This window comes from Propithecus coquereli, unplaced genomic scaffold (genome assembly GCF_000956105.1).
Source record: "Propithecus coquereli isolate 6110/MARCELLA unplaced genomic scaffold, Pcoq_1.0 Scaffold131, whole genome shotgun sequence".
Lineage (NCBI taxonomy): Eukaryota > Metazoa > Chordata > Mammalia > Primates > Indriidae > Propithecus > Propithecus coquereli.
Genome location: NW_012137303.1, coordinates 2027988 through 2053139, shown reverse-complemented (window position 1 = coordinate 2053139; position 25152 = coordinate 2027988). Strand labels below are relative to the sequence as shown.

General features: G+C 37.5%; 1 protein-coding gene across 2 annotated transcripts in view; it reads left to right on the top strand.

The window, feature by feature from the left end:
* Nucleotides 1-25152, top strand: part of LRRC16A (leucine rich repeat containing 16A) — a 341663-nt gene that overhangs the window by 218459 nt on the left and 98052 nt on the right. For both annotated transcript variants that reach the window (XM_012638672.1, XM_012638671.1), the window contains exons 18-23: nt 6723-6804; nt 7571-7670; nt 7772-7826; nt 12163-12335; nt 13879-13947; nt 16937-17030. In XM_012638672.1, the coding sequence (XP_012494126.1) occupies nt 6723-6804; nt 7571-7670; nt 7772-7826; nt 12163-12335; nt 13879-13947; nt 16937-17030 (573 nt within the window). The remainder of the gene's footprint in view (nt 1-6722; nt 6805-7570; nt 7671-7771; nt 7827-12162; nt 12336-13878; nt 13948-16936; nt 17031-25152) is intronic.

The window sequence follows — 25152 nt, the reverse complement described above, 5'->3', positions numbered from 1 at the left end:
GTTAACAATAATACTGGCAGTGATAATTATTAAAATGTTAAGTATGGTCAGGCATTTTCTTCTCAAATAAGTTGATGTGGCCATGTGCCCAAAGAACACTGTTATATTGCTATGTACTTTGTTCCTTTAACTCCTTTGTGATTTAATGGGGGTAACTTTCAGACAGTTACTTTGGGTGACCCATGTAAAATTGACATTTTTGTGTGTCAAAAATGACAGACTATTGTCGATTTTGTAAGGTTCAACTTATTGCTAGTAGACTTTCTTTTATAACTTTTTTTTATTAAGGCAGGAATTCAGATCAGATGATTAATCTCTGATGGTGTGATTGACCTTTGTTATTATGATAATTCTAACTTGATTTTGGCCTTTTTTTAATGGATTCTATGGTAAATTGAAATGGGGGAATCTTAAAAGTATCTCAGTACCATTTCTCCCACCATCTTATAGCTTCAGTTATAGTACCAGTGTCCACATTTATAAAGTCACATGTTATGCTGCTCATGAAAATTGATAAAACACAAAATTATTTTTCTAAACTATATTATAGTGTTTTCTCACAGTTTGTTTCTTAGGCCTAGATGTCCAAATTTAACTAGGTTTTATTTTAGTTTGCCTCCCTTCATGATATAGTAAACCTCCCTCAAAAAGTGTTTGAATTTACAATATAATCCATGTTGGAAGGCTTGGCACTTGCTTGTTAACCATTGGTCTTTAATCATCTATATTCATTATTTCAGAGTTTACATGATTTCTCAGAAAGAAGCTTTCACTAACTGGGAAGTTTAAAATCATGCTTATGTTTATTTTCTTTCTGCTCATTCCCTATTTAGCCACAGTAGACACAAACCCTCTCCACTCTTAGCATACCAGTTGAAATCATGGAAACATTCAGCACTAAACTTTTCCTGATGATCAGATAAATCTAATCTTAAAATCCAAAAGGTGGTGAGAAATGAAATTTCTCATCTTGGGAAGTCATTTCTACAGGGATGACTTACTCAGGCTGAGGGGATGAGAGACCCGAGATGAGTCGCATGTCTGGAGCACAGTGCTGGAGAGTGCTGAGCAGTGTTGTCCTGCAGTTTCCGGTGTGGGCACCATGTGAGTTTGGTGCCTCCTACAGGTGCCCCTAATACTACAGTCCATCCAAGCCTTGGGAACAAGGAATAATTGTAAGACCTTGATGTTGTCTTATAAATAGATAATTAACTTTAATATGAATCATTTACTATATAGAATTTTTGATCCAGATTCACTTCTACTCCTGGGAGGGAAAAAAAAAGTCAGTGATTGATTTTAAAATCAGGTTTATTTGCATGTCATTGAAGGTAAATGATGGTAAAAGATGGTGGTTGAGATTATTGGGAGGAAAGGGGAAAATAGCCTTAAAATTGGAATCAAAAGTGTCTAGATAGGAAGCTTAGAATAATTTAAGCAAATTATTTTTGCTTTTATCATAGGCTGGTTCCTTTACTGTTCATTCTTACCTTTCCTAGTGTGTTGGTTTGTAGTTCTTGGGCAATTTCTTTATTCCCTGAAAGAGGCATTTCACACTCATCAATTTGAATGAGAGAGGAGATTTACGCTTTATGCTATTAAAAAAAAAAGTACCAAGTATTATGGAGTTGCTTTCCTACAATATAAACATCATTGTTATTTGGAAAACTAAATCCAAAATTTTGGTGTATATTCTTTTGGATTTGTGATGGCTAAGGTAGTAAGTACTGAAATTAATCTTACATTTACAGATAACTTCTATACTTACAGGAAAAAACTTCTGTGTTCCTTAAGTTGTTTCTCATTAATTATTATCACTTCCTTTTCTTTCCCTTGGTCTTTTAGTACTGAGAAGGAGTCTCTTTTGTATAAGAAAATAACTCATATTAGTTGTGGTAGGCAAAAGAGTGTCATAGCCAAGGGCAGGCACTTTGAAATCAAAAGGTCCCCCTTTGAAACCTAGCTTATCAAGTGACTTACCTTCTTTCAGCCTTTGTTTTTTATCTGTTGAATGGGATGATAATAGTGTTGGGGGCTAACATTTGACACAAGTCACTAGGCCAGGCCCAACATATGTGAACCATTATCTGCAGGAGGAAGAGGATTACTGTGGAGGAGCTTCATTCTAAATGTCAGAATTTACAGGGTGGGTCAATATTGACTTTCTAAAAAATTTTATTTAGAAGCTTTACATTTTTTTGGAATTGCCTTCAAAGCTATTTTGTGTGTTTCTAGAAGACTTAGTCTCATCAACTTTTTGGTGAGATTATTTTTTCTTGAAACTTGATTTTTTTTTTTTTGGACACAAAACAGTATTACCCTCCATGGCCAGATTTGCCTCTGAATGGCCGTGGCTGATCCTAATTCACTCTCAAAGGGTAAGTAAGTATTTAGCATGAGTACAGATATTCAAAGAAAGTGTGTGTTCTACTCCCCTCTTCTAAAAGAAGTGTTTCAAAACTGTTTTATGTGGTAGTAGTGATGCAGGTATTCGTGTTTATTTTCCCCACATGCCCAACTGTCTGAATGGAGGCAGTAGATCTGTGCATTCTGGTCTGTTTTTAAAAATCTTATTACTTCATAGTCATACTTCAAGAAAATAATTGGTAAATGCTGGAATTGAATTCTTCAAATTTAGTCTCCTTCCAAATGAGAGAGAAAAATCTGATGCTTCAGACAGGATGTAAAGGCTAATTATCACTGAGGATTAGTTGTAGGTCTGGGTGTGGGAGTTAGTTCCTTTAACGTGGAAACTTTTCTGAAGATTATTCTAACAATTCATTGCAATTAATGATGAATAGAAAAAAATAAAGAGCATCAGACATTAGGATTTGTAATGAGTAGTACATTGCAACAAGTGAATGGAAACTTTTGAGGCAATTCCATTCCATTTGATAGTCACTCAGGCAGCCTTGAGGTAAGCATCATCGTTGCACGCCTCACCTATCACCTTCCTGGCAGGCCAGGTACAGAATGCAAAACTGCAAATGTTTCATGTGACAGGGTGGATGCATGTATGAAGCAATAAAATGCATGCAACTATTTTCCCCTTGAAAATGGCTGTATTTAATATACATCTTTCTCAGGTACTAAATTGCCATTTGGTATCAAACCTTGCTAGCAATTGGACATTTTGAACTGGATGTTATCTAGTCATTTTTTACTGCCCTTAGAGAAACCTACACCATTCAGTTATTTTTTTTCTTTCTTCTTTTTATATTAATAAAGAGATGGGGTCTCGCTTTGTTGCACAGGCTGGAGTACAATGGTGTGGTCACAGCTCACTGCTTCCTCCAACTCCTGGGCTCAAGTGATCCTCCCACCTCAGTCTCCCCAGTAGCTGACACCATTCAGTTTTGTGTGTGAAAAAATTTCCCTGGGTGAAAAGTAATTTTTTTAAATTAAAATTGGAACCCCTATAAAAGTAGATAATTTGGGGGTTATTTTATATTTAATTTTATAATTTCTGCTACATCTTTTTAAATGGCAAATGATCTTGAGGAAGAAAAGCTAATTATTAAAAGTTCTCTCTAGATTTTAGTTTTTCTTGCTTCCCTTGTCCCCATGATGGATATTTGAGTTATACATATAACTTTTCACTTGGAACTATCAATAACATCTGAAATGTTCCACCTTCCTTGAGTGAGGGGACACTACTCCCTTGAAAGAAACGTAATTTTATTTTTAATGTTTCGAAAAGTGTTCAGTGATTCAGTCCCATTTACTTCTCTTTGATCTTGGTTTCTTTTAAATAATGCTAGTGTGTGGGATCCAAATCAGGGTAATTGAAAAACTAGTTTTACATGCACACACGCAGACACAGCCTCTAATTATGCAAATTCATTTAAAAGGATTTTCATTTACAGTAATGGAAAAGCTTTTAAAAACTGCTTTGGGAAAGCTTTAGCTTTTGGGGAATTTTAGGCATTTAATAACCTGTGACTTCAATTGAATGTTCTTGGTAACTGAAGATCAGTTATTCTCTTATTTAAATTTTTGATTTTTGTTTAGGGAGAAAATTGTAGTCCAAAGTATTTTTTCTGACTCTTTGCATTTTTACATTCTGTATTGATAGAGACATCAGGTTCTTTGCTATTCTTGTTCTACGTACTGCTGATCATGTGTTTTGTTTTCTTTCCCTTTGGGCTTTCCTTAGCTTGGCCATTGTGTAAGTACTTTATGAATCACTAAGTTAAGATATATTGATATATTTGATTATTCTTTAAGCATTGGAAAATATGTTAGTTTTATATATTAATGTACATTCTACAAATACCAGTAAAAATATTTATAAAATAAACAGAATTGAAGACTTAATTGTTACCTGTATTTCATATAAATAAAATATTTTCAGTATACTTTACAATGATAGAACATAAAGATTTTCTTGTGGAAACTTTTATTTCTCAATAGAATGATGACTGTCAACACATATGAAATTGAAAAGACTTATGCACTTATGTTTATCTTCTCAAAAGCATACTTTTTTTCTTGCTCTCAAAATTTGCTTAAATGAGTTCTTGCTCTAACTTTGACTTAGTCTATGGACACATTAACTTCTTGAAGTGTTAACAAGCTATGACCTAGAGCAGTGCTTTTCAAAACTATGTTTTATTTTGTTTTTTAACTTTCCAATCTATCATAAACCAATATTTTTATAAAATAGGAATGAAATACTAGAAAGATTTAGAAAGATATAAAATATGCAATTCTAAGTTTGATTATTAGATGCAAAAAACTTAAAGTTTTTACTACTAAGGTTTCTAAAATATTTATATTCAACTTTTGTCCTTCATCTCGGACCAGTAACAAACTGTTTGCAGACTGGTACCAGTCTGTGGACCACTCTGAGTAGCAGGGTGCTGGGGAAGAGCTCAAGGTGGCGTTTGGGTAATCTGGAGAGTTCCTGAGAAAACAACAAAGGATAGTGAACTGGGCCTGGCGCTTACTCCTGACAGTAGCTTCACACACTAGGGTTAAAAGCTCTCTAGCCATGGAGTTGGTCTTGGTTTTTCTGAAGTATGTAGACCAGTTTCTTCGAGAAATCTGCCTCTGTGTAATAGTCTCCTTCAAGCTCACCTCAGAGCAGTCTCCTGTCATCTTAAAAAGTAGGAATGGCCAGGCATGGTGGTGCACACCTGTAATCCCAGCTACTTGGAAGGCTGAGATGGCAGGATCAGTTGAGCCCAGTTATTCCAGACCAGCCTGGGCACATAGCGAGGCCCTGTCTCAAAAAACAAAAAAGTACAAACAGCTGAATTTAGACACACCAACTGAAATACTCCTGAATAAAGAGTGATTCCAAAGATCTGTGCAGAGTTCTGCTTATCATAGAAGAGGCCAGAGATGTTGATGGGTTTTGGTCCCAGGTACTATAAAAATATTGCATGTGAAGTAGGGAAATGAAGATTCTTTAAATTCTTGTATCAAAACTTGGACAAATAGAAAATAGTACCTTGTATTATAAATTCGATGTTGACATTTATGTAAATTTTAATTTTTCTACGTGAATAAAGGACTTGTCATGTTCCTTGTTTCATAGCAGATGCCCAGTAAATGATAGATTCTTTTTCCTCATTAGATAGTAAGTTTACTGAGCAAAAGGGCCACAGCTTGGGAAATTGCATCCTTCACAAATACCTTACACAGGGTGGGAACTCAGCAAATATTTGCTGAATGGAAAACAAATGATATTGTGACCTCTGTGAAAAATGCTTTGGTTTCATGGGAAAAGATGAAAAGTACTGTATTGGGTTTTTCAGGTTGTCTTTCTCTTTGAAATAAATTAGGAAATGAGATGAGAATAACAGTTCATTCTTAGTTTTGCTCTATACCAATCATAGTAATACTATTTTGATTAATTCACCATATTTTTCTTCTGTAGCTTAAAGAATTTGTGCACATTATTTTGTAATCACTTTTAATTATCTAGTACCTGCTTTATAGTAGTGAGACCTCACACTCATTTCTATAGAACAGTTAGGGTTGGGTCCTTCCTGAAGTGTGTGACATTCAAAGTAAGTCTCATTTGGTTGTTTGGCAGCTACTTCAATGGACTCTGTATACTTTGAAATCAGCAATAATTAAATAAACAGTGATTTTCTCATGTATAAAAGGGATTTGTTAGATTTCCAAAAGTCAAAAATGAAGAAAGTTCTTCTGGATTGACACACACTATCTTGCTAGTAGTGGGCCTCAGTGGTCTACATCTTTTTTCTCTGTATTTTTCCATAATGATTTTAGGTTCTATTTTTGGATCATGTAATACAGAAAATAGCAGCAATGATGGGGCCGGTTGTGGTGGCTCATGCCTATAATCCTAGTAATCTGGGAGGCTGAGGTGGGAGGATTGCTTGAGGCCAGGAGTTCGAGAACAGTCTGAGCAAGAGTGAGACCCCATCTCTACAAAAAATAGCAAAATTAGCTGGGTGTGGTGGTGCACGCCTGTAGTCCCACCTACTTGGGAGGCTGAGACAGGAGGATCACTTGAGCCCAAGAGTTTGAGGTTGCAGAAAAAAACCAAAACACACACACAACAGCAGCAGTGACTAGTGATTGACTCTTTACCATTGATGATAGCTTTTTTGGAGTTGATAAGCTTTCACTTTTTCTTTGGTACTAAGTTTGTTTTAAGACTATCTCTCTCCTATTTTTAATTTTTTTTTGATTACACTTTTAGTAGGGTGAAGACTTTACCTTGTGTTTGGCTTGTGTTTCTCTAGCTGAGATCAGGAGGTGCTCAAGTATTAGAAGGCTGCATCGCTGAAATCCACAACATCACCAGCTTAGACATCTCTGACAATGGTAAGTCAGAAATCAGAAAAGAAAAGAAACCGAAATATTATTCGAAGCAAGTTAGTAAAGGGAAAATAATCTCCCACCCTAATCTAGACAACATCTTAAAGTAAACATATTACTTCATTTCTTGACTAATAGGGCTTTTAAATTTAACAATAGACTTTATTTATAGAATAAATTTCTGCCAAAGTCTTACTAAGTTGATTCCATGGCCAAATATGCAAGATCTATGCAGTAAAACAACTCACTCAGCTAAAAAAATATTATCAGTACATTGATAAAGGTTAACCTTTTGCATGCTTGGTGACAGTGAAATTTTACTCTTATTTATTTATTTGGAAGCTTATTTCAATAGCTTTATTTCTGCGGATTGTAGTAGCATGTTAGGATGAGCCTGTTAAATTTTCATAGACAACTTTAACTTCGGTTACTTCCCAGTGAACACTATGTTGGAATCTTCTCTCACAAAGTGATGGGGAGAGATGAAACTTTCCGCCATTATTCATTCCCAATTCCTGCTGACTGCGTTTAGCCACTGATTGTATAAGAGATTTAGATAAGTCTTTGTAGAGAATGGGTTTATCCCTGTGAAATAATAGGACATGAAAAGAGAGCAAAGAGTACTTTTGAAAATAAAAGATGAGAATCCCAGGGCCTTCAGATGGTAAAGGAAGTCATCCAACTGCATGTCACCTTTGCTTAATTGTGTTCCAGCTGAGAATTCATTTATACATATGTGTTTTGATGCTCTACTTACTCTGATTCTTTCCAGGTTTAGAATCTGACCTATCTACCTTAATAGTGTGGCTCGGTAAAAACAGATCAATACAACACCTGGCGTTAGGCAGAAATTTTAATAATATGAAATCCAAGTAAGAGTTTTGAATTTTTTTATATGACAATGATGAAAATAACCAGCCTCCTGAAAGCTTTTGATTTGATTCTACTGTCCACATCTTTAAAATCTCTTTAGAAATCTGACACCTGTATTGGACAACTTAGTACAGATGATTCAAGATGAAGAATCAGTGAGTATTATTTTAAACACTTTTGCCTAAAATCTTTTGTTATTGCCATTCTTACTGATTATTTCTACTGGGTTAATGCCAAAATGCTTTCAGATAATTTTATCTATGTGTACATTTTCTATTACTGTTTTTTTTTTTAAAAAATGGAATAAATATTTATGTTTTAGTAGAGTTATAGAATGTATTTAAAAATTTACTTATTCTTCATTCAACTCACCACCAAGTAAAGGAAGATCGTAATAGATTAAAAGAAGTATAAGTTGACTCCTGAGCCTATCTTTTAATTAGCCTTACTATTTCCTAACTTCAGTTATTAAACTAATCTGTAGGCATGAATTTTTACAACCTAGTTGACTTTATGACCTTATATAATGCTAAGAAATATCATATTGCTAGTTTGAATTTCATCTAATAATTTGCAGAACTCCAAGAGACTAAGGAAGTTTTCCTCCATCCTAAATTGCTTCTTGAGCTCTAGTAATTCTCCTTGTATTTTTATCCCCTTTAGTTACTGCTGACCAAGACTTAGTTCAGGGTAAAGAAGTTTAACTTCAGATAGTATCATATCTTGCTACCCTTTAAAATGCATTAGAAAAAGAAAAGATATTTTATGGACAAAGTAAGAAGCACTCTACCATGAATCCATTTAGTTTAGAGCTCGTCTGTCACATCTTGTATTTTACTGATGCTTTTTAAGGTTTTTGTCCCTTTCCTTTCAAAGTCCTATTTGGTCACCACACCTAAAACTTAAATCAGTTTGTATTCCTACTATGAAGAGTCACATTATTCACATTTTGTTATAGTTACTTTTACAGCTCATGAGGATGAATTTTTATATTAAACAAGTGAGATATGTACATTTTGAAAAAGTATCAATTTCCCTTTTGAGTTCATACCAGGAAATAGCAAATGCTATTACAACTGTAAGCTGCCTTTTCTGAGAAAGGTAAAGGGCCAGGGGGAATGAATGCTGGGACCTCTTCCCAACTTGCCTCTGCCCACACTGCTTTGGGGCTCTGAGCCGATGGGCAGGAGAGAGTCCTGTTCTCTTGCCTCTTCATTGTGTGGATATAATTTTTAACCTGTGGGCTAGAAAATGAAATTCATTATTTAATGAATTCAGGTACTTCTCCTTGTCCTCATTTGCTAATAAACCCCACATTTTGTTATTCTTAGGCTGGGTTATTAAAATTAAGGGTATAATTAGAATGTAATTTATACTTTTCAGAGTTTATGCTGTTTGTTTTACATATTTAATTTGACTTTACATCACTGCTTTATTTGGTTTCTCTTTTTCTTTTCTTTTCTTTTTTTTTTTTATCTCAGCCACATTGTAAGGGAGATGTTTTTGGTTTCTGATTTCCCAGTATTGGCCCAATTTTAAAAAATTGGGGAAACTAATATTGCAGAATTATACTTAATGTTCATCCCAAAATGTTTCTTAGTACATATTTTAGGAAAATTTATATTTTATGTAAAGTATATTTATTAATTTCATATTTTTCTTATTATACAAGGATCTTCAAACTGTTTCTATAATTTTGGAAGTCTCTTACTTAAAGATAATTTTGATAGTTAAAACACACCTAAAAACACATTTGCAGATGATAAAGTTTGGTATGTTAATGTGAATTCTGTCAAGTTATAAATTTGAATAGTGTGTAGCTAATAATGCTGTACAATGAAAAGCTTTTTATATTCATGTCACTGAAAAGTAGGTAGCTTTTTTAGAAAGCAATTACCTTCTTTTTTTTTTCCTATTTCTGAATCAATGATGTGCAAAACAATTTAAAATGATTAGGAGTTGAGTCTTGTGACTGCACATGATAACTGGTACAATTAAGTTCATTTTTTGTTTTATTTATTTAAGAGTTTTATATATGTACACACACACACATATATATAAAAGTAATTTTCTTTTTACCTTCTGACCTTGTGTTTGTAGAGCTTGTTCTTTGATAGTCCCATGGAATTCCTTATTCACTCAGTGTGGCACATTACCTTAAGTTGAAAAATCTAGACACCTCTGGGGGTTCCAGTGTCACCTCCCACTAGAGACAGTGGTTTTCAGGCTGCTGCACCCCAAATCATGGGATTGACTGGCCAAGATGCCAGGGAAACGTGTTCTGAAGTATTACATACAAGCCCATGTTGTAACCAAGAGAACAAAATGCGTTTCTCTTGGCAGTGCCTATAGCCAGGAGACAGATTTTCAGATTAAGCATGTTCAACTATGAAAAAGAAATAGTAAGATTTCAAATAGTCATGTTACGTGGAAGTACAATAAATCAAGGAGGGATGACCTTATAAATATGCATGCAATCCAGGCTGTTCTGTTTGCATTAATGACTCTGCCTATTATTTTTAAGTGTTAACTGGGGTGTATTAGAATTTGAATATTGTACTAGATTTGGCATTCACTAGCTTGAAGAGTTGGCAGTTTTCCAATATTATGAAGAAGCCATAATACATCATTGTTGTAGTAGTTGAATAGAGATTATTGAAATGATGAGAGATGTGATTACATCTTTATATTAAAGCAATACTACATTTGTTTTTATTTAATATATTGTTTCCTAAGTCTGAAGCATTTTTAGTTGTCTTTTCCATTTACCTGAATGTAGGATGTTAAGAAAATTGAAGCAACCTCACTAAACTTACCTGAGTCTAAACATATGCAGGCTTTTTGGCTAAGGTTTTAATGGCCTTAGCACTTAGCAGGCCATTTTACTTTTATAAATTTGATTCTAATTAATACAGTATTACCTTTTGATCTTACCATAAATGTATTAAATTTGGAAACCATGGTCAATTTTAGGTAATAAGGGCTGTAAGTATAGTCACTTGGTACTAACCAAACACATAGTGATGCTTTGTCAATATCTGAGTCTTAAAACCATCAACACCCTGATCCTGTCTCCTACTGCCCCTTGGGTAGATGCGCCTCCCACAGGTGTTGCTTTGGAAGTCAATATTGAGTGGTCTAATGAACATACATACACCCCAGGCTGTGTGTGGGACCATCATGTAGACCACCAGACACATCTTGAGAGTCCCAATCCTACCGGCCACCATGGGAACTTGGTCATAAATAATCCTTCCAACATCCACCTCCCTGTAATGCCAGAGTTGCTTATGCAATAAGCATATAGAATTGTTTTGTGTGTGTAGAACAATATAGACCACCCCAGCCAACCCAGAAGACATCCAGATCTCCCAGGGAGGTCTGAACATTTAGCCATATTGGTTCAACATGGTTAACCTGGAATTCTCAGCCACTTCATTAATTGAGTTATGGTTTAAATCTAGGATTACAAACTCAAATGACCACAGGGTTAGGAAGACAACATAAAAAAGTGTAGCAAGCCTGGGTATAAGTACGGAGCCTATTTTCTTTTTTTCTTTCTTTTCTTCCTTTCTTTTTTTTTTTGTTTTTTGTCAGATACTATGCAGTCCAATCAAAACCTGCCTCAGGCAGAGTGGCTTTCAGTCTCTGACTTAAATGGACAGTGAGTGGGCTGGTTTGGATTCTCAATACAGTTTATGGTAAAATAAAAGGTCACACAAATGTGCCTTTTTAAGTTGTAGGTGTATCTTCTGATTGATATTTAAAAGATATAAGGGGTGCTGATCAAAAAGATCTAGAATAAGCTAATGAGGGAATGTTGTATAGGATTGACAGCATGAAGTCTGGAACCAGATCTCATCTGGATTTGAATTCTAGTTCAGGTACTTTCTAATTATGTGACCTTGATTGAGTCACTTTCCTGTTTCTCTTTTAGGAAATAGGGATAGCCATAGCACCTAAGCGTTGGGTTACTGCGAAGATTCAGTGAATTAATACATTCAAAAATCTTAAACAGTAGCTAAATAAACATAATAATTGTTCAGTATTCACCTATTATTAGTATTGGCTAGCTTTTCTTATGCTTTCATCCACTATTTATATTTTTAATGTGTCATTTCACCTTATAAAAAAATGAAATGGGTAAAAAGAAATAACATAATCATAATTGAAGCTAAGAAATTTGTGTGTCATGTTTTGATTTATCTCATCCTTTCCTCCACTCAAACAGAGCTGGCACTTGTCACCCTACATGTCTTCCATGGCTTCCCTCAGAAGCAGCAGGTATTGAGCATTAAAACACAAGTTCTCCCAAGTTTGACTCTAGAGGTCCATTTTATGCCAGAACCTTGTGGTTCCATCCATCAATGTCTTTTAGGCAGCAGTTCCAAAATCAGACCCTGTGCAGTGGGTCCATGCCCTGTGATTCTCCACGAACTGGGTTGTCTCTTTGATGAGACTGTTGAGTGCTGTGTGTTGTTTGCTCCACAGCCTCTGCAGTCCTTGTCTCTGGCTGACTCAAAACTCAAGACCGAGGTCACCATCATCATCAATGCCCTGGGAAGCAACACCTCCTTGACCAAAGTGGACATTAGTGGGAACGGAATGGGGGACATGGGAGCAAAGATGCTGGCCAAAGCACTGCAGATCAACACCAAGCTCAGGTAGGCAGCTGCTGCCCCCGTCCCTCACGAGTGGTTGCTCCTCGTGAGGAAGGTCTGGAGCAGATTCTGAACAGCACGCGTTGGAGAGCATCTGTGCCTGAGGGAAGCCTGTGCTTCCCATGAGGCCAGCTGGGAAGCAGAGGCGACAACATCAAGACTTGTCAGAATAGTGGGGAGGGCATTCCCAAATTTAGACACAGGAAATCCTTCAAACTGTTGTCTTATATTTTTGTTGTGGGTAAAACCTGATTCAGAACTGTCACAGTTTCCTGTTTCACACCAGTGCTGACAGCTGACTGATGTGTGGGTAAAGGCAGTAAGAAGCAAGGAGGGTTTTGGAGCCAGCACTAAGTGAGCAGAGCCAGGCAGTGTGAAGTAATGACACCAGGGGTTTTCCTGTACTTGCCTGTGAGCCCAGGGTCTTATCTCCGCCTCCCAGCCCTGCCAATATAAAGACTTAAAACACGAGGGGCATAAGAGATCCACTGGTCCAAAGGCAGGTTCACGCTGGTTGCTGTTCTGTTTAGTGGTTTTCATCCATCGTGTTTCCCAAACGTGGCTTTTCCTAAGGACTCACTACACAATCACCCCAGTGCCATCCATCATTCAGAGAGATGGGGGTTGCTACCTAGTCCAGGAGTCTGGTGAATGAAGAGTTAATTCATTCCTCATTGTTTCTCAAGGGCTCTTATGTGATATTTCCCTAGGCTCTGGCATAAGACAGAGTCTCAACCTTCTGTCTAAACTGAAACCAAAAGCAAAAACCACAGTGATTTCTTGGAAGGTCAGTATATACGTAAAGAAGGTCATTGAGATTAGAAAGACAAAACAATACCAGTTGTGTGGCTGGGATCATCCAAACAAATCTATTTTATGTGTCAGGGTAAACTGGCAAATCCTATAATACCTCTGAGGTATACTCATTCTGAAGGTAAAATGATATTTTTCTTCCAAAATAGATTTTGTGTTTAAAAAGTAAATAACCTCCTATTTATAGTAATAGATTTTGCCAGCAGAGTGATTAAAGTTCCTAGGATTGTTAATTATACCATGTCAGGGAAATGATGAAAACATAAGGAAAAATGACAGATTTTGTCTAGTGTTTTAGAATGGGAAAAAAAAAATCTCGGTAGCTGAAATCCTTTATGTTGGGCTTGGGACTGTTTAGCATCTTTTGTAAATAGCTTCAGCCTCAGACATGAATACTAGAATGCAATTGGGAGAATATCAGAGAAATCAGATTTTAGAGTTTTCTGGCTAGTAAAAGTTAGGTAAAATTATGATAATTTAATGTTTGTGCTATTGCTTTTAAATACAGTTTTTCCACACTACTCGAGTGGTAAATGTGTTAAGAATATAATGTTGGGAGAAATGCTCATCCTTGTTTTGTTCGAAATGAAGATGAACATTATTCCTCACTCACATAATGCTGCTGTGTTGAAATATCTAGACAGTGTTGCCTATAGTAGGTTTACATTCAATGGGAGAATCATTTCCTCCATTCCTAAGTGTCTGATCATTATATGATTTGGTTTGCAAACAGGACTGTGATATGGGACAAGAACAACATCACTGCACAAGGCTTTCAAGATATAGCTGTTGCTATGGAAAAGTAAGTTTTAATTAGGAGTTCTTTCTGGAAAAATACAGAAGAAACAGTGGAGTCTGTGTTATCTGTGGGGTAAAAGAAAGATTGGGGATCAGAAGATGTGGGTCTGAGTTTAGTCTGTTGCTGACCAGCTATGGGATCTTGGAAGATACTGACTTTCTCCTGGTGGGAGAAGGTATAAAATGAGGGCAGAGATGCCTGTTCTGTCAAAGACACTGCACTGCTGTGAGGATTAAACAAGATTCTGGGAAAGGGCCACATGATGCTTGCCTTGTTTGCTTTCCCCTTTGTGGTTTCATGGTCTGTTTCCATTGGCTCTTGCTCTTTTGCCTGTTGTAACAGCTTTGAATCCACTTGGGAGAAGAAAGCTGGGGTCCAGAAAATAAAGGTGAAATTGGTGAGTGGTAAGCCCAGTGCTAACTCTGTCTCATTACTATAAAAGGTTTCCTTTATTACTTCAGTAACTGAAGTGTGCAATTATTATTTATTGTCAAATTTACTTTCCTAGTAAACTAAATGAGGAAATAGCAATACTAGCCATGGCTGAAAATAATACTAGGAATCTGGTTCTTTCTGGGCTTTTCAATCCTCATATTTATAAAGGCAGAAATGGTAAAAAAAAAAAAAAAAAAAAAGAGATTTATAGCATTAAAAACGAGATGCTATAAAATGTGGGTGGGAAATAAGAGACTATTAGCATAGAAGCCATTTCGCTGGGAAAGGGGAGGAAGTGCTCATTATTCTGTGTTTCTCCAGATTCCTTTTATATGTGAGGCCTCCTGAGAGGGTCTCTCATGCCAAACATTTCCTAGACCAGGAATTAGGAGTCCTCCATTCAGTCTTCAGCTCTGTCACCAACAAGCCTATGATCTCTATCAAAGCATTTTACCTCTCTGATTAATTCTTTTTTTCATAAAGTGAGAGGATTAGAGTAAATGATCTCTAAGTGCCTTCTGATTCCAGATCCCGTGGCTCTACTTTTTAGCCGGGAGGTCAAAGTTGTTGCACTACAAAATCACAAAGACTCAGCCCCTCGGCCCTTTCTCTCTGCTGACCTTAGGCCATCACTAAGTCTGAGTAAGGCAGCTTCCGCCATTTAGTCACCATGGCCGCCTCTCCCCAGAGCCATCCATGACTGCTGAACCACCTATGGTTACTCCTGCTGTGCCACAAAACCTCGAATGGGAACATTTGTTTACATTTAGCTGCATTTGGGTGCTAACAACACAGTTGCCACCGTTATGTTGCTGTAGACTGCCAGCCCAGACCACTGTCTGGGAGAAGCTGGGAGCATGCACACCCAATTCCCCACATTTCCAGATTGATGATAGGGCTCCTCGGATCTTCTCCAAGATGCCAGTGCTTCAGAATCTCATTTGGTTTAAATAAACTAGGCTGATCTGTAACGTGATAAAAATTGGATAAGGAAAAGGAAAATTTCCAAGGCTGTAAAAAAGACATTGTTTTTTTGTTTCAGTTGGCTGGCTCCTCTTAAGGCAAACAAAAACAATTTTGCTAAAAAAAGCAAAGATAAAAATTAAAGTTATAGAAATTACAGCTTTCTCTTTGATTATTTTACATGAAACCACCCTATAAGTTGGACTGGCCAAATATTTTTTTCCATTAAACAATATCCATCTAGACTATTACTATTATTAAGGTGATTATTTGTTTTCTTTATTATTTCTTCATTGTTAGTGCCTTATTTTAGGAATTAGCTGTTAATTTACTCTTCCAGTGGATATCATCTAAAGATGCCTGAGAGGCACACTGTGAGTGCTGCTGTTGGTTTAGAGGCCTAAACAAGGCAGCTGGCTGTGCAATTCCAATGTCCCAGTTGCCCTCAAGTGGCCCAAAAGGACATTCTTTCTGAGTGTCGTGTTGTAGAAAGGAACAGATGCATTTTGGGGTGGGGAAGAAAAGACAATGCTACTGCAGGAGTTTGCAGTAGGAGAGCAGGTGTTAGTGGTCCTCTGGGCACATAGAAGTTTGTAGCAGAGTCAGGATCAAAGGCCAGGGACCAGATTCAGAGTTCTTTGTGTTCTCCCCACACAGAAACGACTCACCCCTGCACTCTTGTCTAATCTGCCTGCCAATAGCAATGAGATAATATACGGACACAGCACTCCATAGTTGTTTCACTTGGTTTCTTGAGCCTGGTGGACTCGACTGTTCATAGAAAACTGAAAGGACCTGCAGAGGGGAAACTGAAGGGACCTGCAGAGATCAGGGCATCCAGTCGGGTAGCACACCCTTTCCCAAGAGCTCTTACAGAAGTGATCCCTTGTCTTGGATTTGTTTATTTAAAGGTGTGGTCCCCAACCCCCCAGCCATGGACCGTCCCAGTCCATGGCCTGTTAGGAACCTGGAGGCACAGCAGGAGGGAAGCAGCAGGTGAGGGAGCCAAGCTTCATCTGTATTTATAGCTGCTTCCTCTCACTTGCATCATCGCCTGAGCTCCGCCTCCTGTCTGATCAGCCTGGCATTAGTTGCAGGAAAACAAGCTGAGGGTCCCTGGTGCCAAAAAGGTTGGGGACTGCTAATTTAAAGGATCCTAGAGACTGAATAGACTATTTTGTGGATGCTAATAGCCTTACTTTGCATGCAAATGTTTTGTTTTTATTTTATTTTTCTTTTCCTCTACCAATTACAAAAACCCACATGGCAAGTTGATGCTGGACTTTTTTTTCTAGGCTTCTCTCAGTCCATCTTTCTAGTCCCCAGTGTGAAAATTCTGTCCATGACATAATTCAAAACTGAATTCCCAAAGTTGTGTCAGTTCTGCAAGACAGTATGAATTAAAAGGTTTCCTGTGGTGATGTACATGGGGATATTAACAAGGCTAGTCTGCAATCTAGGGGCTTAAGATCTGGTGATTTCAAATTTTCTAAGCTACTCCTGCAACTATCTGTTTGGATTTCAAAAAAAGAGTGCTGAATTAAGGTAATAGGAAGTATTTTTAAATGAGTATATTATTTTCTCCTTTTTCTAGGAACTATACATTGAGATTTATGCCAATTCCTATGTATGATGCTTCTCAAGCCCTAAAAACAAACCCTGAAAAGACAGAAGAAGCTCTGCAAAAGGTATTAAAGATTCCGTAGCTTGATTATAAGAAATTCACATTTGAAATGTGTTAATAATAGTTCTGAACATATGAACAGTACTTTGTTATTTTACATAACTTTTTCCCCCACATTATCTCATGTTCTTATGATCACTGCTGTCATAATGCATAACTGGGGGAGGAATAAAATAAGGAGGACTAAAACTTGTCATGCAATTTAAGTGGAATAAAATAACATTCTGACAACATCAACATGCCAGAGCTTTAGCATAGTTAACTTCCTGATGGTCCTTTGGAGAATGTGTGAAACTGAATGTCAGTTTGTACAACTTCCCTCCCCTTCATCCTCAACAGATAGAACCTGTTAACTGAAGAAAATGACATGGCTTATATATTTGGAAAGGAGAGCTTTATTTCTCATAAAAGGTTGCAGCCTGTGGGTGGCCATTCCAACTGCCTGGGAAGCAGAGCCTCTAGCCAGAAGCCAGAAACACATGCTTCTCGCTTGAAGGGAGGGACGAAGATGGGAAAGGAATATATGCTGAGTGGAGTGGCCAAATATACATATTTAACAAGCTATAGGAGTCATGAATATTTATGAAAGGAGAACATATGCCTACACATTCTAGCTTTATGCCCTTTTATGGGGTCCATATTCAGAAAATGGTGGCCCTCTGATGTCAAATTATGAAATAGAGGACATGAAAAACTTCTCTGTGCATGCTCTGTAGTCTGGGTGAAACCACTCCAGGGTTGGTGATCTCTTATGGGCAAGAATGCTGGTCTGGACCCTGAGATTTGTTTCTGTTTAGCCCTTAGGGAAAAAGAACTGATGGCTGTTAGCAAGGAAGGGGGGTATGAGGAGGCGTGTCTCACCTCCCACCCTGTCACGGCTGGGAACTCAGTGTTAAGGTTTCTCTGGGACACCCTTGGCTGAGGGTAGGATTTTATCTTAGTTCAAAAACATTCCTCCTTTCTTCATCAAAAAAATTTAAAGTATTGGCCAGGCATAATGGTTCACGTCTATAATCCTAGCACTTTGGGAGGCTAAGGCAGGAAGATCCCTTGAAGCCAGGAGTTCAAGATGAGCCTGAGCAACTGAGAGACCCTGTCTCTACAAAAAATTTAAAAATTACCCAAGCATTGTGGCATGCACCTGTAGTCCCAGCTACTCAGGAGGCTGAGGCAGGAGGATCACTTGAGCCCAGGAGTTTGAGGTTGCAGTGAGCTGTGATGACACCACTGCACTCTAGCCCAGGTGACAGAGCTAGACCCTGTCTCCAAAAAAAAAAAAAAAATTAAGGTATTATTGAGATCTCATTTCACCATATTCGTCTATAAATATATCTAAATCCACAGGCATTCCTTCCTCCTTTCTGACAAACTCAGAGGATGATAAGCATCTCGCCCTTACAAGCCCAGCCATTCACTGGTGGCTTTGACCGCATATTCTCTGCCCCGTGCTGGAAACCTGCCGCGCAAGCCATTCCTTTGCTCTTCGATGTGTTCACCCTTCTCTTTCTATGGCTACTTCTCTCTCCATTTTGGGTGTGCTCATATTTTCACATCTGAAAAAGCCTCTTCCATCCACACTGTGGTGTTACTTGGGGACTCTTTGAAGTCTTTTCATCCTCACTTTATTCTCTTTTCTTGGTGGTACTGTTATCCAAACCTCAGCACTTGTTCACAAGGCTGAATCAGAAAAATGAGGACAAGTGTTTTGGGGAGAGAGGAAAGAGACATTTTATTACTTTGTCAGCAAAGGAGGAGGATGGAGACTCCTGTCTAAAAAGCCATCATCCTAATAATAAGCCAAAATACAGAGCTTTTAAAGGATGGGCTCTCAGCTTCAGGCAAATACTGTTCAACTACAGTCCCATCAATCTCAGGACCTCCACCTGGACCTCCCTTTACCAGGTCTGGGATGAGCCTTCTCCTTTAGCAGAAATAAAAGACTTACCCTGCCCCTCCTAACCACTGGCCTGAGGAAGGGATGCAGGTTTTAATTCTCAAATAAGGAGTGAAGGATTTTTTAAAGAGACAGCCATTTTTTCAGGCCATTCCCTCTGTTACTTATTCCCCAGTCTCACTATTTCCCTTCCATATCTATGAGAGGAGGGGTGACGACTATGTCACAGTACCACTCTCCATTCAGTCTTCCAAGATTGCCTTGCCTTTCCCCACATCTCCTGTAGCCAGCCAGTCACCAAGTCCACTGATTCTGTAGCATAAATCTCTTCAGTTGCTCTCTTCTGCTCTGTTCCTGTTCCTGCTCTGTTCCTGCTGTGTTCCTTCCTTCAAACCTCATCAGCTCTTACCTGGATTACTGTCACATTTGCCTCCTCCTGTTAGTTTTCCATGTTTGGGCTATTTTCCAAAAATAGCAATCATATTTCATGGTCAATCTGAGCAGACTAAAACGTTCACTCAGTCTTTCCCCAGTGGCTTTCAGAATAAATAAAGCCTGGACTTCTTCACACAGCAGAACTTTCTATCCAGGATCCGCCTCCTGTCCACCTCCCACTTCATCTCTTACTAGTTCTTAACTTTTTGTTTTGCTTTGCCTCAAGCAGCTCATTAGAAATGCAAATTCTTGAGCCTCAGGAACTAGGGTAGGATTTAGCAGTTTGTGTTTCCACAAGCTCTCCTGGGGATTTTGAAGTTGCAGAATCACAGCCACACTCCAGGCCACACTCCAGACATCTTCCTGCTTTCCCTACTATCATGCATGGCTGTTGAGATTGAAATCAAATGTCAGCTCATCTAGAAAGACTTCTCAGAGCCCCTTCCTTCCCCTAGGTGCAAGGTCTTCTCAGGATTTCCTGTTCTTCTCTCGGTCATTGGCCTTGTGACATTGTTTTAAGTTACTTGCGTCCATATTTTTTCTTCTGATGAACTGTGAGCTCCTTGAAGGAACAGCTTGTGGAATTTTTCTTCTTTTTTATTCCCAGCAGCTAGCACAGTGCCTGGCGTGCATGCTTGGATCCTTCTTAGGCATTTGTTGAATAAAATGGAGTAAGATTGGGGGTGAGGGCAGAGACAGCTGCGCTATAGCAAAAGAAATTATCCAAGATTTGGATTCATATCTGACTTCCAGTCAAACCCTTCCTGTAACTTCCAATAAGTTGCTTGATTTTTCTGAACTTTTTTGTCATCTATATAAGTAGGAAAAATAAAGCTGTACTATAACTATGTTTAGGTGACATTTAACATATAGTTATTACTGGGTGTCTGGCACTGTTTTAAATGCTTTACATAAATTAATACATGTAGTCTTTAAACTGCTACACTAGAAAAAAAATTTTTGCCTTGGGACCACAGTGTTTTATTACAAAAATAGAATAAAAACTTCAAAAACAAAATGATCCTTTCTAATTTAATGAAAAATTTGTTATTTTTTTATTGTTTTGTTTGCGTGAGTTTACTCGGCTCCCAAGGTGAAGAGACATGTGACTCATGAAACACAGAGGCCCTGGCTCAAAACCAGCGTGAGTTAAATACAATTCACATGGCAGTTAATGTGTTAAAATAAGCCCATGAAATAAGCTCTATTATTACAGATAAAGAAAATGAAGGGCAGGGAGAAAAAGTAGTTTTCCTGAGGTGACCATGAAGATTCAAGGAGGTAGTATGGGTGAAAAGCAGTTTGTTAATAAATGTTAGATATCTTTATATTTTCTAAAGGGATATTAGTCAGCTTCAAATCAATGACATACTCTAGAGAAACCAGGTTTCTGGTTTCAGATTTGACATCTAAAGAGCTTGAAAGTCATCACTCCCATCCTTACAACAAGGAAAAAAAATTGAACAAACGGAAAATCAACAACTTTTCTTTGATCTATCGGACAGCTGAGGCCACAAGGCAAGCTGTCACCCTGGAAACTGCAGAGACAGGCAAGTACAGAGAATCACAGTGAATCAGTGAATCATAGCCAAGATCCGCTACCAGGATCCAAAGCTGGTAGAGTCACTAACTCAGAGGAGCACTTAAACAGTAACTAATGAATTGCTAGAAGCTTAGTGTAGAATAGCTTAAGAACTAAAAACTCTTAGGAGTCTACTTTTAGGGAAGCCCCAGTCCTTTCATGGGTTTCATTTCCAGAAGCTCCATCAGGCTGTCATGATAAAGAATGGAGAAGACTTCCTTATGTTTCTGGCAGGGAGAAGGGGGGAAAAGTAACCACTTTGAAATACACCTAGTTATATTCTGTTCTCTATAACGAAGGCCTACTAGCCAGAGAACTACTTTACCAGAGCCTTATCTAAACTGGAGGAAGGACAATTAGACAACTCAGCCCCCTATAGCTCTTCTGTCTCCCATAAGGGGAAGGGGAAAAAAGGCTAAGAAACATTTCTGAAGGCCACAGCCCAGGGACCCAGGACCATTTAAAAAAAACCCCTAAATTTAATCATAAAATTATAGAATGCTTCCCCTCCTTAACATCTTATCACCACATCAAATAAAGTAACAGTGGATTACAGTTGAGCAAGCTGCAAGACACAGACTCTAATTAAGAAAGAGTTTCTAGGGAAACCTCAAAATGACAGGGAAGACAAAGACAAGGACACTGGAGGAAACTGAAGCCTCTGGCACTTACAGGTACAGCACGTATTAAACACAGCCCAACTCCCAGCCAGGTTAACATAAAACCTACACTAAAAGCCTGGTTATTATAGTTCCTATTACTGGATATATCATGCCCAGCTTTCTACCAAAAATTATAAGGCATGCTAAAAGGCAAGAAAAAACACAATGTGAAATAGACAAAGCAAGCATCAGAACCGACTTGTATATGACACAGATTTTGGAATTAATCAAACAGGGAATTTGAGATAACTGTGATTAACATGGTAAGAGCCCTAATGGAAAAAGCAGACAGGATGCGAGAATGGATAGGTAATGTAAGTATAGAAATGAAAACTCTTAAGAAAAAAATAAAAGAAAATGCTAGAAATAAAAATCTTGTGGCAGAAATGAAGAATACCTTTGATGAGCTCATCAGTGGATTGGACACAGCCAAGGAAAGAACCATTGAGCTTGAAGATTCTTCAATAGAATCTTCCCAAACTAAATTGCAAAGAGAAAAAAGAATGAAAGAAAAAAGAAGAAAAAGAATAGACTATCCCAGAACTGTGGGACAATTATAAGAAGATGTACATGCATGTAATGGGAATACCAGAAGGAAAATAGAGAATGGAAGAGAAGAAACATCATAAGTAGTAGTGGCTGAGAATTTTCTGAAATTAATGACAGACACTAAACCACAAATCCAGAAAGCTCAGAGAGCACCAACCAGGCTAAATACCAGAAAACGTACACATAGGCATATCACATTCAAACTGTGGAAAGACAAAGACAAAGAGAGAATCTTTAAAGAGAAAATCTTTTTAAAAATCTTTAGAGAGGCCGGGCACGGTGGCTCACGCCTGTAATCCTAGCACTCTGGGAGGCTCAGGCAGGCGGATTGTTTGAGCTCAGGAGTTGAAGACCAGCCTGAGCAAGAGCGAGACCCAGTCTCTACTAAAAATAGAAAGAAATTAATTGTACAACTAAAAATACATAGAAAAAATTAGCCGGGCATGGTGGCACATGGCTGTAGTCCCAGCTACTTGGGAGGCTGAGGCAGAAGGATTGCTTGAGCCCAGGAGCGTGAAGTTGCTGTGAGCTAGGCTGACGCCGCGGCACTCACTCTAGCCCCGGCAAAAGAGTGAGACTCTGTCTCAAAAAAACAAACAACCACAAAAAAAATTTAGACAGAAAAACATCTTACATGTTGAGAAACCAGGATAAGAATTACATCAGACTTTTTGTCAGGAACCATGTAAGCAAGAGGAGAGTAGCATGAAATACTTAAAATGTTGATACAAAAAACCCCCAGCAGCTTAGAATTGTATGTCCAGCAAAATTATCCTTCAAAAGTGGAGGAGAAAGACTTTCTAAGATGAGCAAAAGCTGAGGGAAGGTGTCACCAGTAGATCTGACTTGCAAGAAATGTTAAAAAATTCTTCAGAGAGAAGGAAAATTATCTGGGTTAGAAAATTGGATCTGCATAAAGAAAGAAAGAGCATTAGGGGTAAAAGAAAGTAAATAAAATTCTGTTTTCCTTATTATGAATTGATTGAATAGTTGACTATTTTTTCAAAGTAGTAATAACCACAATGTACTGGGTGATTGTAGTATATGGTCAAGTGAAATGAATGACAGCAATGTTATAGGATGGGAGGGGAGAATTGGCACTATCTGTTGTAAGGTTATTTGAAAGTAGACTTGGATTATTTGTAAACGTATATTTTAAGCACAAAGACAATTACTAAAAATAATTTTAAAGGAGATATAATTAATATGCTAAGAGAAGAAAAATGTAGTCATTTAAAATGCTTAATTAAAACCATAGAAGGCAGAAAAAGAGGGGAAGATAAAAGAAGAACAAATGTGATTAATAGAAAACAGTTACAAACGCGGTAGATATTAATCATATCAAGACATTTTATAGGGCAGAAAATTGAAAATAGCTACAGAAAATGGCAGCTAAGGGCAAAGGAAGGTACAAATATGTTAATTATAAAATTTGTGCTCTTTAAAATAAACAATTGGTGACTTTAAACACAGATTTATTGGATTTCCTTATAAAACTCATTGTGCTCATATATTCAGGTTTTCATTTTAACACATCTCTGTCTTCTGGAAGAAATATGGCAATTAACTTTTATTCTACTAAAGAAAAAATATTTTGATTCAATACTCAATCTTTGTAAGTTTTTTTTTTTTAATACGAGATTCCTTTACTTAAATACAGTTTCTTGGCTTCTTATGCTGCTACTATTTTCAGCAGAGACTGAAAATGTCTAAGTGGCTCTAGACTACCTCCCAGCTTGCTCTCTACTGCCCAGGGGCCTGGGCGAGCATGATAATGACCCTTTTGGTCCTTTACTTTCTGTTTGACCTTAGCTGGGCCCTCAGTCCTTAGCCCTCAGGAGCTGTGTTTTCTGTGTTTATCCTGAAATGGTGCGTACAAACAAAGTTTACACTGTCAATCTAATATGCAAATAATTTCAGTGGTGATGTGTACATGACTTATTATTTCATGAATAACTTGAAAGTTGTTATTCTTTCTTCCCCTTGAGCTGATTTTTAGAAACAACCTTTGAGTATTATTTTTCTCAAAAATTCTCTGCTGGCTTAAGTCTGTGAAGCACCATTAGAGCATCTGGGGAGAGGTCTGGAAAGACATGAGGCAGCCTTGGGTACACTGCCTGTGTGTGTGATGGGCCTCTTGAATAAGCAAACTGCTCTCAGACCCAGGCCACGGCCAGCGCTCTATGAGGCCAAATGTAAAAGAACAAATAACAAAGCAAAAGGACTCGAAGCTGAGTGACAGTGTGTGCCTGTCATGTTTCAGGCAAAAATCCTACTAGCAGAAAATTTCACATTGAGGATAATGTCACCTTGAAATGAGATGACTTCTTGGGAAGCAGCAAGAGAAAGTTAATGTAAAATAATGTCAAGGCATTAATGTGTCACTTTAATGATGTTTCGTTTCAGGAATCTTTTCATTTTATAATTTCTTCATTTGTGTTTAATAGAAAGGTACATTTTGTTCTGCTTTATAGTTTCCAGGGGTGATAGTAATTATAGTCTGTGCTTTAATTGTTCTTAATTGGTATTAAGTAGTAGTCATTTTAGCATATGGAAAATTAAAATAGAAATGTAATAGTACTGAGAGCTTCACAGTTGTTAGATGTTCTTAACCAGGGAAATGTGACAAATTAAAAGCCAAATGGTTAAGTTGTGTTATTAAAAACAAACAAAAACAATAAGGAAAACAAAACAACAGATGGCATAATTTACCCCCCTCACATTATTCTTTACAGGTCTCCATCATTCCCAATAGTTAACGCTACAGTTTTTGTTCAGTGTATACCCATCGCATATTGGTTTTCTTCAATGCTTTATTTCAATCTAGTTATCATTTGTACATGTAAATTTTTCATAGGAGATTGTATATGCATAAAAATGCAGATTGTCAAGCAATTTCAAGATTTCTCATTTTCTATGGAAATCCATTTGCTTATTTTCCATAATTTTATTAAAATCAGTCTTATTTTTGAGAAAATATGAAAATTTGATGAACTAGTAAAAT